The sequence below is a fragment of the Onychomys torridus genome, chromosome 17 (assembly GCF_903995425.1).
Source record: "Onychomys torridus chromosome 17, mOncTor1.1, whole genome shotgun sequence".
NCBI classification, from domain to species: domain Eukaryota; kingdom Metazoa; phylum Chordata; class Mammalia; order Rodentia; family Cricetidae; genus Onychomys; species Onychomys torridus.
In genome coordinates this window covers 41,732,419-41,745,270 of record NC_050459.1, presented here as the reverse complement: position 1 = coordinate 41,745,270, position 12,852 = coordinate 41,732,419, and the positions used below count along the sequence as shown (strand labels likewise).

The 12,852-nt window shown below is 40.9% G+C and overlaps 1 protein-coding gene across 8 annotated transcripts in view; it reads left to right on the top strand.

Moving 5' to 3' along the window:
• The window catches only part of Tenm3 (teneurin transmembrane protein 3), a 2,620,641-nt gene that overhangs the window by 2,528,428 nt on the left and 79,361 nt on the right, over positions 1-12,852 (top strand). For 4 of the 8 annotated variants that reach the window (XM_036166440.1, XM_036166439.1, XM_036166441.1 and 1 more), the window contains 3 exons: positions 7,716-7,742; positions 9,254-9,274; positions 10,187-10,333. In XM_036166440.1, the coding sequence (XP_036022333.1) occupies positions 7,716-7,742; positions 9,254-9,274; positions 10,187-10,333 (195 nt within the window). The remainder of the gene's footprint in view (positions 1-7,715; positions 7,743-9,253; positions 9,275-10,186; positions 10,334-12,852) is intronic. The other 4 variants (XM_036166445.1, XM_036166446.1, XM_036166443.1 and 1 more) reach the window with 3 other exon arrangements.

The following is a 12,852-nucleotide window of genomic DNA, read 5'->3' as shown; positions in this document are numbered from 1 at the left end:
TGGAATAAAGGAAGTCCACCCTCAGCCAACATTAATTTATATTGGAAGTTAGAAACTACTTATGGAAAAGCATATGTATCTTCTTGCAAAATTTAAGTTTATATCCAAGGTTTATGTCACCTGAAATTATTAGGCTGAGTACTTTATATAGAGATTGACCACTAACAGTTTCCTTGTATAAAACTGATAGATTACATGTGTCACTAGTATCCACTCATGGGTAGTCCGGGAGGCATAAAAAGTTCCTATGTGTATTCCCATATGGATTTGCTCTTCTCAGATACAGGAAAATGGCCTCCTTGTTGAGTCATCTTTTAAGGGAGTTACATGTTTACTTCCACATTTTCATAAGTAAGTTATAGTTTATCTTGGGTAAGTGAAGAGGACAGTTTGGCTTTTTTAAATCAGTGTTATCCTAGATAAAAAGAAAACTGACATAAGAAAGACCCAGTGTGATTTACCTACCTAATTAACATCCTACAAATTTTTCTTTTTAATTTTTTAGTATTACTTATTGATTCAGTGAGGCTGGATTTCATGTCACCTAGGATGGCCTCAAACTCTGTAAGTGACAGACTATGACATTGAACCTCCCTCCTACGGGAGATGACTTCTATCTCCACCTGAGTGCTGGGTGTGGGTACTCACTGCCATGCCTGGTTTATGTAATACTGGGGATTGAACCCTGGACGTCGTACATCTGAGGAAGCATTCTAGCAGCTGAGCTACATTTCCAGCCCCAATTTTTTCTTAAGTATTGAATTTCCCAAATAGACAAAGACTAGTGAAGTAATGATTCTGGGTAACACACCGATCTATTCTGAGCAGATCAGTAGATCATTACTGTACTTTCCCCAGTTCGGCGTTTCAACATCTCCAGTGTCTAATTATTGGCATAAAGATTTATAGTGCACATGCATATGACATGGTAAGCGTGGGCTCCACCACTGAACAAGCTCCCCAGCCATCTGTACTGTATTTTTGAGAGTATCCTGTGAATTGAACCCAGGGTTTATTGAACCTTGTACATACTTCCCATGTGCTCTATACTGAGCTACACCCTCAGCTCCTATAATGTTTTAATAAACATTAGCAGTGCCCTCTGGATAGTTTCAGTCCTATATCAGAATACTAAAATATACCTCTCCTTTCCCGCTTGAATCCACATAGCCCTAAAGATGTGTTTTCCCCATGTCATTCAGTAAACTCAGGATGGAAGGAGACATGTGTTGATAACATGTTTCTGTATTGGGTCCAGTAGAAGGAATCCTGCCGTACAAAAGACTGTGACAAAGTGTGTACCAGACAATAGGCTTCTCTTTGGACAAGTTCTGCATATGCAGACATCACTGCATCTGCGCCCCCATTCTGAGAGTTCCTCTGTTACCACCAGCATAAATACGTAGTCCTCAGTCAGGCATGTGATTCGAAACTGAAGGAAATAGCAAATACTGTCCCATAGGAGGTCCTGGAGCTCAGGGGTGCCTTTCCAATCGAGCTGACCTTACTAAATGCGGCTGATCTCCAAGCCCCTTTTCTCGGTCATCTGAATTCTTCTAGTCCAGTGTAAATCGGGAAGCATTTCATTTCACTCTTCGGGAATGCCTTGTTGTAAGTAACATTCCAAACCAAAGCCTGGGCTTTTACCTGGGTAGGTAATGTAAGAAGCAGTATATTCATCCAGAAAAATTCATGCATCAAATTTCCAAACTTAAAAAAAAAACCACAGATGGGGGAGGAATGAATACAATATCCAAACTTCCCAAGATATTTGAAGCAGGACTTCCAAAGAGTGCCAGTTTTAGAGAATAAGTAGTCTCTAAGAAAGCACACTGATCCACATAGACATACAAGCTATTTTTCTTTATATGACACCATCTCACACTTACTAGATGTTGAAATTCAAATTCATTGGCTTTCCTAGATGGGGTAGGATATTTTAAATTCTTTCCCATAATCTTAGAATAAGAATTCTGTTATTTTTAAAGCATATTTTAATGGACTTAAGTAAACTCTTTAAGAATATAAAATTGTTTTATGGTGTTTAAAATTATGTCAGTATCATAATCCTTTATGGTGCGGTAATCAGTAATAAAACAGTGCACTGCGTACCAATTAAGGAACATCAACTCAATGGGTATGCAGCCTGCATGCTGATTTAAATGGTTGCTGATTGGAATAAATGGATTTAATATGCACTTATTTGCAGACGGTAGCTTCTCTGTCACCCTACTAGGGCTGGTACATGAATAATCTAAGAATGATACTTACTTACAACTTTAATGAGATAGTAATGCGAATCATTTTTTAAAACCCATGTAACAGAAATTATGAAGCACACAATACTAAATACAAACTCTGTCCTCCACTCCAAGGACTTTGTAGTTCTAGCCACAGTGAAGAAGGCGTCCTTGTTTTATCATGCACTCAGCTGACTGAATTGTCCTCTTCCGAAGAGAGGCCCCTAAGATTTGATGGTTTTAATTAAAGAGAGAAATATTTCCAGCGTTCTTGATCCTCTGTTATTTGCTTATGTCTAACTTAAACCTGGGAGTCAATTCAGCAGTCCCATGAAAATACTGTACTGTTTAATAGGGTTCAGCCAAGCACGCTGTTGACAGCGGTAACGGTGGGAATCATTCCTAACCACACACATCGGCAGCTACGCACACACAGACGCTTTTCTGTTTTCTCCCCTGTGAGCTACTAAATATACATGTTACCAACATGGCTGCCTTTGTTCCTTCTCCATGTTTATGAGAACTGGTGTGATAGTGACAAGAAAGCAAATTTGGAATTGATGTCATTCCAGATAGACTTTCAGACATCCGCATTTCTCCCCTAAAGAAGGCATGTGCACTCCCTTGACCTCATTTTTAAGGGAACAGCCTTCTTTGGATGTGCGGCCAAGCAGGTCCTCCTGGTGCAGCGTTTATAGGTCAACTGAACCGCGTCTGTTCTGGCTTGGTTTTACCTCTTGTTTTCATCCCTTTTATTGTGTGTGTATTTTTGCTTGCTTGCCTACTGGTTTCCCAGACCGAATGTTACAGCAGTTCTTATCAGAGGGCCGTAAAGTCCTCTTACATTCCCCGGGATGTCGATGGTTCAAGTTAGCTTGTATTCATTCAGTCTAGCTTCCTTTCATCCGCAATGTTCAACTAATGATTTCCTCTTTGTCAGATGTTTTCATTCAAGTAAATCCCTTGACCAATCCCAGAGCAGATGATGCATGTTCTCTGCCTCTCACAGGCACACCGTTCTGGGTCCTCTGAGCTGTAAATGTCACTCACTTAGTAAAAACGTGGGCTGCTAAGTTACCTGACTGGGGTTTCGCCTTTGCCGGTTGCCAGCGATTTGATCCTGGACAAGTCATTCTGGTCCTTGCTTCGGTCTCTTTGTCCCTAAAGTGGGAAAGATAACAGTGCTACTAACCCCAAGGAGGGTGAAAATGCATCAGCTAATGTATTGTAAATGCTTAGTATAGTTTTCACCTATAATTAACAGTCAGTAAACGGCAGTTACTGTGAACACTGCTACGTGTGAGCAGGTGGATTAGGGTGAGAGGGATACATGTATGGGTAGCAGAGCAGGGAAAAACTTGTAAAGGGGGTAACGTCGCTTTCTCTTCTTTCCCAACGGATGACTTTTTCATAGAAGATACTAAAGCCTTCATAAGAAATGTGTTTAACCACTTCCTATAACACATGTTAAAGCCATATGGACCAAGCAACAAGAATACATTGATTACCCCAATTCTAGTGGGGAATATGTATCCATTAAGTCACATATCTACATCTATAAAATTCATTAAAGCTGTATATTTTTCATCACATTCCTTAGCTGAACTGGCAAAGTGATGCCAGTTCTTCCTACTCAGGATGTTAGGACTGAATTGTAACCTGTGAACAGGTACCCTTCAAAGGGCCTTAGAACCCAGGCCCACTACTAAACCGGAAGAGAAGAGAACATTATTCTTGGGGTCCACCCCTGTGTGTCTCCCTCCAAACACAATGAGAAGGCATAAAAGGAGAAAGAATTCTTTAACACCAAAAGAATTGTGTGTGCAAAGAATGTTGGGCCAGCCCTTTGCTTTGTTGATATTGAAAGCTTGTTGACTGGTTACATGATTTGAAGAGCCAAATCTTTCACACCCAAGGATTCCCAGGCTTTGCCCACTAGCAAGTAGACTAAGGACCTCTAGTTCATAGACTTGAAACCTACACAGTAGTTTCACTTGCTGTGTCCTAGGGGTGACTGTGCATCTGGATACATGTTGAAAGAGAGACAGGTAAACCAGGAATTAGGCACAGCCTTTAAAAGACATCTACATCCTGACAGTTAACGTAGACCTTCTGTGACAGTTAGTGTTCACTGTCAACTTGGTTGGACTTGGAGTCACTGGGAGATTCAGGAACACCTCTGCATAGGACTGTGGGGGATTTCCAGGGAGAACTAAGGGGAGTGGGGGGAATCTCTGCCCAGAATGGCACCAACATGGGCTGGGAACTTGACTGGATTTTTTTTTTAAAGGAAAAATGTAGCTGAGTGTCAATATTCCCCTTTCTGTGCTTCCTGGTCACCCATGAGAAACAGCTCTACTCCTCCACACCCTCCCTGCCTTGTTGGACTAGCACCTCTGAAAGACAGCTGAAATGAATCATCCAGTCCTTTCACTTGTTTCTGATTGACATTTTTGTCATAGCAACGTAAAACTAACTCATACACCCACTTCCCATGACTCCCAGGAGCCATGGAGAAGGCATCTAAAAGAAGGTGGTGCTTTGGTAAAGATGCATGATAAAGGAAGCTCATCCTGTGCTGCTGATTCCCCTTCAGCAGTGCTTCCTACTGGGAAAAGAAATCAGTTCGGAATCCCCAAGACAATGGGGATTCTGCATGGTGACTGTGGTTCTTAGCTGGGTGTGGAGCCCAGCAGCCCACATCACTGGCTGGGTAACCTGCCCTCCATTGTTTCTCTTTCTCTCCTCTCACCTGTGCTTGTTGTCCCAGTTACCCTTACATCCTAAACTGGTGAGGAAGGTTAAATAAATTATAAAGTAAAGTCCTCAATTTAATAACATAAACTAAGCCTTGTTATCGCTTTCAGGAAGCAAGGCTTGGACCAGAGCACCCCATACGTGTCCTAAAGTCATTCTGAAACTGGTCTAAACTTAAAGATCGACCTGGGTCTCAGAGGTAGCTATGTGGGAACCATTAATATACCTGCCAGGTATTCCTAATCTACAAGGCATTCAGAAGCAGAGCTCATAGGAAGATCTGGAATTGTCGTCTTGACCACTTGTGTTCATAGTATGTCACTAGTTCCCTCAGATATGAAACCCAAAATAAGTTCTAAGAATCATCACCCTACAAGAAATGGAGAAATTCTCTCCCTGTGTTCTACATGGATTCTCTTAAAAAATAAATACTCTAAATGCCAAGGAAAGTGTTTCATGAATAGAACATAATAATAGCTTTTTTTTTTTTTTTTAATGACTAGCTCCCACCTATAAAGAAAGTTCCGTTTGGTTAAAAAAATAAAAATAAATAAAATTTTAAAACTTAGTAGATGTAGTTGTTTTTCTTTTTTAACATTAAATTAAAACATTTACTTTCAAAGTAATTTGTCTGTAACTTAATGTGCATCTCAGCAACTGTTAGGTATATTAATTTTTAACTATTCTGTGTTGTTTTTATGATTATTATTCCTAATGGCTTCTTACAACATGCCTGCAGTTTTCTGCTTATTTCCTGTACTGGCTTCTATAATGATGTCTCTAATGTTGTGATTATTTTCGTAATTATTTTAACCTCATGTATCCACATTTCCATTCAACTTCTTCATTATTTAGAATCAGGCTTTTGAGGTATTATCAGAAATTTCCCTCTTCAAAGTAAAATGCAGGTTATTGTTTTTCTTAGTTTTAAGCTATCACAGTGATTCTTTATGACATGTAATATGCTCCTTATGATATGAAAATGATCAATCTTGGTATCCTATCCTCAGTAACAATATTTTTATAGCTGATTTTTAGTTTCTTATGAATGTTGTATTAAGTATCTCTAATATTTAAAGTGTTGCGCTAATTATGATTTCTGTGTATTTAAAATATATTTTCTAATTGCAGCTCCACTTCTGGTATCCACCTGACCCAATGATGACCCTACCTTTACTGGAAATTAATCCAGTGCTTTGCATAATTGACTCTGTCTGCTAAATTAATAGGACGGACTGATCAGAAAAATTTCAGTCCCTCTTGAAGCTACTAATCTAGATCAGAGTTTCACTGTGTTCTTTATTTTGGTTGCATTAACTGAAGCAGATCTAATAGAAAAACACAGGATGTACTCACCAACTGTAATCAGTGTAGCTAATTTTTGTAAATGGAGAATTCCCTTGGAAATGCTACCCTGCCTGAATTGAAAACTCTAGATTATTAATATCATTATGATTATGTGCAGATCATCAAATGAACTACTACAGAAAGAACTCGTGTACATTACACAATACTTAGAAGGAATGATTAAAAATTGGTGTCAGTGTCCTGATGCAGTAATACGTTTCTCTTTTAATGCTTAAGAGATGAATTACGCTTACTAAGTCACGATTGCAGAGTAGAACCTTACGCCATTTCTTCTTTCACCTTAATTTCCCTTGTAATGTATTGTCAATTAGCCATAAACGTTCTTATTTTTAAAGGCAATTCAGAAGCCTCTAATGGAATCCTGTGGCAAAGCAAAGAATCTTTTTATATACACGGTACAGATGTGTCAAAACCACTTAGGGGTTTGTTTACCCACATGACACAGGCAGCAGGCCTGAGTGTCTCATGTGAAAGTTGCCATTTAAATCACTTGTTCCGCTGCTACCTGCGTATATCAGTAATGAACAATAATCAACATAAGCATCTCTGCAAAGCAATTTTAGATCATTAAAGACGTATGCCTTTTGACAAAGCAAGAAGATTTGAGGCTTATTAAGAATATATTAGGTCTCTATCATGAGCAAAGGGAGAGAGGCTCTGTGTCTCGGGAAGATAAATGGTACAAGGATGGCCAGAGACACAGTCTTGGTCCAGCTGGTCCTGTAAACCTGTTGAGGAAAACAGAACCTATTGCAAGATGGTTCTTGAGATGAAACAGTGTCTGAGACCACTCCTGTTCCCTAATGGGCTGCATATGTGATACAGCTTGTCCATCTGGCATGGAGCTAAAGGCTACTGCAGGCGCCTCCAGGCCTTTGTATGCCTTTTCCAAGTAAAATGGAAGTATTTGTCCGATTCTTAGTTTCTTTTATTTCTTTGTTGCTTATTTATTTATTAACTATTAAACTTTGATTACTGTAGATCTCATAGCAGTAACTTTCCAAAATTCTTTAGTCATAAAGACCCAAGTCCACAGGCTCTACTAAGTAGAGAATCGTTAACAAGAATGAAACGCGCGTGTGTGTGTTTTCCAAAGAGCCTGTGCAGGAAATGGTCAGCATCCCCCAGACTGGCCTCTAAAGCATAGTCCCTGGAGTCATGGCCACATTGACTAAAACTGACCCTAGTGCATTTTTAGAAGATTCAAAATGCATCTCTGTCATGTGATGTGAGTTCTGTGTCAGCTGCAGCTACTCGATTTGCATGTGAATTCTGAAAATTTCCTTGTCCCATGTGACACTTCTGAAATGTCTGTCTGTTCTTTTTTTTTTCCTTTTTTAATTTCCCAAGCTCACTATTTGGATAAGATAGTTAAAGGTACTGTATATCTACTCTTTGTTGATGTATCTGCATAAATAACTATATAGTTGTGTATCAGAACGCACTAGGTGTAACAGTAGACTTATTTATGTATATTCTCGTAAATTATAACTTGGGCTCATAATGTGAAATGCCTCAGGTTTAAAGTATTGAGACTTAAATTGTCTGTGTCTCATTTTTATAATTTTGGGGTTCTCACAGATTCCATTCCTATTTAAAACAATAGTTTTTCACTAAAACCAGAACTGAAGATTACAGTACATTTGCTGTTTTTTGTTTTATTTTGCTTCAAAATCTCTATTGTTAGTAATTCAGCTAATGAGCTTTAAATTATAAATTAAAGAATCATAAATACTCTTAACACAGAATAAGAATTGTCACTCTAAAGAACATTCTGGCTAACATATGCTGAGAGAGAGACATCTCATTTGGCCTCAGATGGAAACTTCTTTGGCTTGTTCTAAACGTGTCAGAATATATTTGTGATACCATAATTTATGTTTGGATATTCTTATCAAACTACAAAATCTTGTGCACGCTGTGGCATCAGAACTGATAACGTTGCTCAGCAAAAAACAGCAGAGTCTCGGGTCTTCAGTTACCGTAGACATGGGTGAAGCAGTGTTGTCCGCGGAGAAAACCCTCCCTCTTTCTCCTCAGAATACCTATTTTCTTTCCCTTGTTTGTGCTTTCCATTAGAATATGAAAATATTCATGGCAATATCCAGGCTTTCCAGTCATAATTCCGTGTGCAGGCAGCAACTGAAGCACATTGGCAGTGGGGCAATTCAATACTTCTATTTCAATAAAAACCACCAACAAACACATCTATAAGGAAAACCTACCTTTTATATATTGAATAACCCATAGATACAGACGGTAACAGTCTGGAAACAAAATAAGCGGCAAGATTCATCTCATCCTGGCCTGATGGTATCCCTACATATAATTTTGTTAGGTTGTCAAAACAGATGTCTTCCTGTTGACTGTAAATGTAAGAGCTTAAGAAACAGAACATCTCTTTGAGATAATTCCTTCTCAAGTTCCTCACCGGAGACCAATACATGAATAATCATTTGAATACGGACTTAAACATCTTACACCAGATTGCTCCCTTGAATCTTACGCCCAAAACAAGTGGGGCATTTTCCTGATAAGGAGCTATCTCCAGTTGCTGGAGCAAGTATTTTATTACATGTATTTTACACCCAATGATTACTAGTTAGCCAAGGAGACTTGATCACTAGCCAGGTCATTGCAGGAGTTTAGAACATTTAATCCTTACTGTCTGTCAGTACCATGTCTCACTCATACACAGGGACTTCAGAATCCACCTGAGCGTCATCTTTCATAAGTAGATCATGTTGGCTGCATGCCAGTTGCCATTGGCAGGAAGAAACAAAATTTGGTTTTTTTGGGGGGGAAAATTATGTTAGACTGAAACAATTTTCGATTTTGGATATATTAAATTAATTATTTCCCAAATTTTCCCTTCTTGCCCATAAAAGCAGACAAGATAGGATATAAAGGTAACAGCATAAAAGCCTTAGGGAGATTGTCACAAAATATCACTCTTCGCTATCTGTCTTGAAGCACGTCACTACCGTGTTTTTGTTCAGTCTATCAATGTTTTATTGTGGTCCTTATGGTATTTCATTTTGTCCGTCCTAAGTAATCAAATACGCACAGCTCTTACATTTAGTTGGAAGTCCTGTCCCATCCGTATGCAGCCTGAACCCTGATGTTTGTTAGAATAGACGCTAAAGCCGCTTCTCTCTCTCCTGGGCTTCGCTTACTCTGTGAAAAGGAATGTACTCTTGGCATAAAGTATAGTCGTTGATACTGACCTATACTTTGTGCAGTTACTTAATACACTGTAATTTCACATGAATATTCGGCAACTCTGAGGCCAGATAAAATTAATGCTCTCTTTTTAACATCATTCATAAACCCATGTCCACGCTCATGCTCTTGAATTTAGGGGAATTTTTTTTTTAAAGCAACAAGGTGCTTTAAGGAGTCATGCCCTAAGAAGCTTCTAGCAATGTTTGCAGCAGATTAAAAATTGGAACAGGGGATTCTGATATTATTATCCTGAGGCGCTTTTCCAAACCATATTCTATACCTTGTTGCTTTGTGAAAGGGCGCGGGGGAGGATGTCAAGTTAATTTTGTCTGGCCTGAAGCTATTTAGTGGGTCATTGCATATATTTCTGTCCTCCACAGGTAAGTGGTGTCTCAAGGGTCAGGCCAATCAAAGATGCCACTTGGATAAGAATTAGATTCCTTGGATAACGTTGCTGCTTGTATCCATGTGCAATTACAGTCTCTGCGCTGTTTATAAAGGCCTGTTCCCACTAAGTGTCCCGTATCTGTTTCTTTTAGCTACAAACGCTTTCAATACTCAAATCACTGTTTTCTCTTCCTTCTTTGTCTTGACAGAGGGTTGCCCCGGTTTGTGCAACAGCAATGGGAGATGTACACTGGACCAAAACGGCTGGCATTGTGTCTGCCAGCCAGGGTGGAGAGGAGCAGGCTGTGACGTAGCCATGGAGACTCTGTGCACAGACGGCAAGGACAATGAAGGGGGTAAGGAAGCCTGAGCCTGAGAACAAGTTGTGCGCCAGAGCCTAGGTTCATAAGTTACAGTGACGACATGGTTATCCGTTGAAAGGAAGAAAAGAACAAACAGATCCCTAAAGATTAGATTGATTGAAAATGTATGAGAGCTCATGGATTGATGGCGCTCCCTGATTTTCCTGAAACGAATGCCTGATGATTATCATTTGTGGAAAAGGCAAGGTAACGGAGCTACTGTATAATGTCCATTATTCTCCATTCCTTTTTCTCATTCCCGGGGGGCTCTCCCCCTCAACAATGGTGTTCGGGACGCTGTGCATTGGGAGTGCCCCAGCAGTATCTTAATAACTAAACAAGCCAGAAGATGCCAGGCATTTTTCAAGCTCTTCTGTTGAAAGACATTGGTAGGGAAGGGGGAAAAAAGACAGCAACAGTGAACAGTCCCCTTGAAGCTGAATTCCACTGTCTTTTTATCCTTAACTTTACACCCCTATAAAAGGATTGCAATATTCCACCCAATTTAAGCCTTCGGCTAGGAATAATTATTCTCCCCTCTGAGCACATCCCCCATGCTATTGTATTTTAATTTCAGAGAACAGAGAGTGGGAGTTGGTGACAGAATACTTGCCCCTGACAGCTGTTTAATTTTTGACAAACCATGAGGAGTGAATTGGTAGCAGGTGTAGTTGCTGTGTGAGTCAGAGATGACCTACTTGGTGGCTTGTCTCCTCTAGAAGGTCTTCCTCCTGGACAGTAGTGTCGGTAGAGAGGGCAGCTTTCAGAGGCAGGCAGATCATCGCTGCCGAAGACCATTTACGTGGCCTTCAACCAGATCTGTAACTCTTTACCTCTCAGTTGCTTCACCTACAAAACAGAACCAAAAGAGGTTCTGGGAGTTCTGAGGGAAAAAAGGTGTGTAGATTACTCAGCATGTTGCAGCCATTATTGCTCTGGTTTTCCTTCCTCGGTTTCCTGAGTGCTTGTCTTGACTAGTCAGAGAAGGTTGTCAGAGAAGACAGGTGGAGTGGGCCCAATTCTCTTCTCCAGTGACCTGGGCCGGTATCCCTGTGCAGCCACGTACCCTGGTCCATCATGGGCTACATGTGTCTGGTCTTCCTGGCGAAGAGCTGAGGACCTCCCTTTTAACTTTCTCAAGGACCACCCCACCATCTTCCCTGTATCATTTTCCTTGGCTATCAAGATGAGCCAGTAACTCTCCAAAAAAGCCTTCTTTACCCTCCCCCTGCCCCCCTCCCCGTCCCCCTACCCACACCCCTAATGGATTCCAGCAGTCTCTAACCCTCACAGCTCTCTTAGCTGATAATACCTTGTTGCCCAAACTCCCCGAGATCACGTGCCTACGGAAATGGCAACGTTAATCCTCTCGGAGACTAGCCCAGATGGCAACCTAACTTCTTGCTTTCCCCCAAAGAGTGCCAACCCCATTGTCTGCGGTGCCAGGGGAGGAGAAGAGTGGCTCTTTCTCCTTGATCGTGCACTTCAGAATTTTGTCGTCAGAAAGAAGATTGCATTGAGGAGGTCCTCCTGGCTCTCAGAGGGATGCAAACTGCAGGCCAAGTCTGTAGAGACAAGGCAGAGTAATTTAGGGGCTAATCAGCTCTTTGGTGTTATTATCAGCCAAGGAGGTTTTTCCTTTTCCTCAAAAATTTATCAGCTGTGAATTGGCCTCATTCCCCCTTTGTTTATTCTTATTAGCATGAACCTCTGCTGTCGCTAGACTTCCCTCTCTGAGGGAAACTCTGGGCCAATAGAACACCTCCTGTGAATTCTCTACTTATCTCACATAATTCCATGGCTGTCCCTAACCTAATTCTGTTGTTCTTCAAAGACAGACTCTCAGGGCCGGCTTCCTCATATCCTGAGGTGGTCACCTGGGTGCCTGGCAGCCAGAGAGTTCTTTGATATATGCACAGGCTTATGTATGTTATGTGCGTTAGAGGTGGCAACTTCCACACCCAAAACCAAATTGGGATACATGATATATCCACTCAGGATGATGTGCAGAAGAAAAGGGCAACAGAAGGCTTACAATTCGGGTGATACCAGAAATTCCAGGACAGGCAGGCAGCGGAGTACTGCAGAGCCATTAGCTACGTTTGATGTCAGAACGTTGCCTCAGCCCGCATGCCACTAAGTGACCTGATTCAGCATAGTAAGGAACTAAAGAGAAGGAGCAGGTGAAGACGCTGATTTGGCTCTAGTCAGAATTTCAGAAAATATATATGCGTGCTCTTGTCTAGTTCGGACACAGTCTTTGTAGAAGAAAGGGGAAATGGCTCACCATCCCCAGAAGCGAAAGGGTTTAAGTGTAGTCAAAGGATGTGATAGACTTATATAAAAATGTCCGCCCGGTGTTGGTGGCCCACGCCTTTAATACCAGCACTCGGGAGGCAGAGGCAGGTGGATCTTTGTGAGTTTGAGACCAGCCTGGGCTACAGAATGAGTTCCAGGAAAGGCGCAAAGCTTCACAGAGAAACCCTGTCTTGAAAAAAAAAATGTCCTTATGA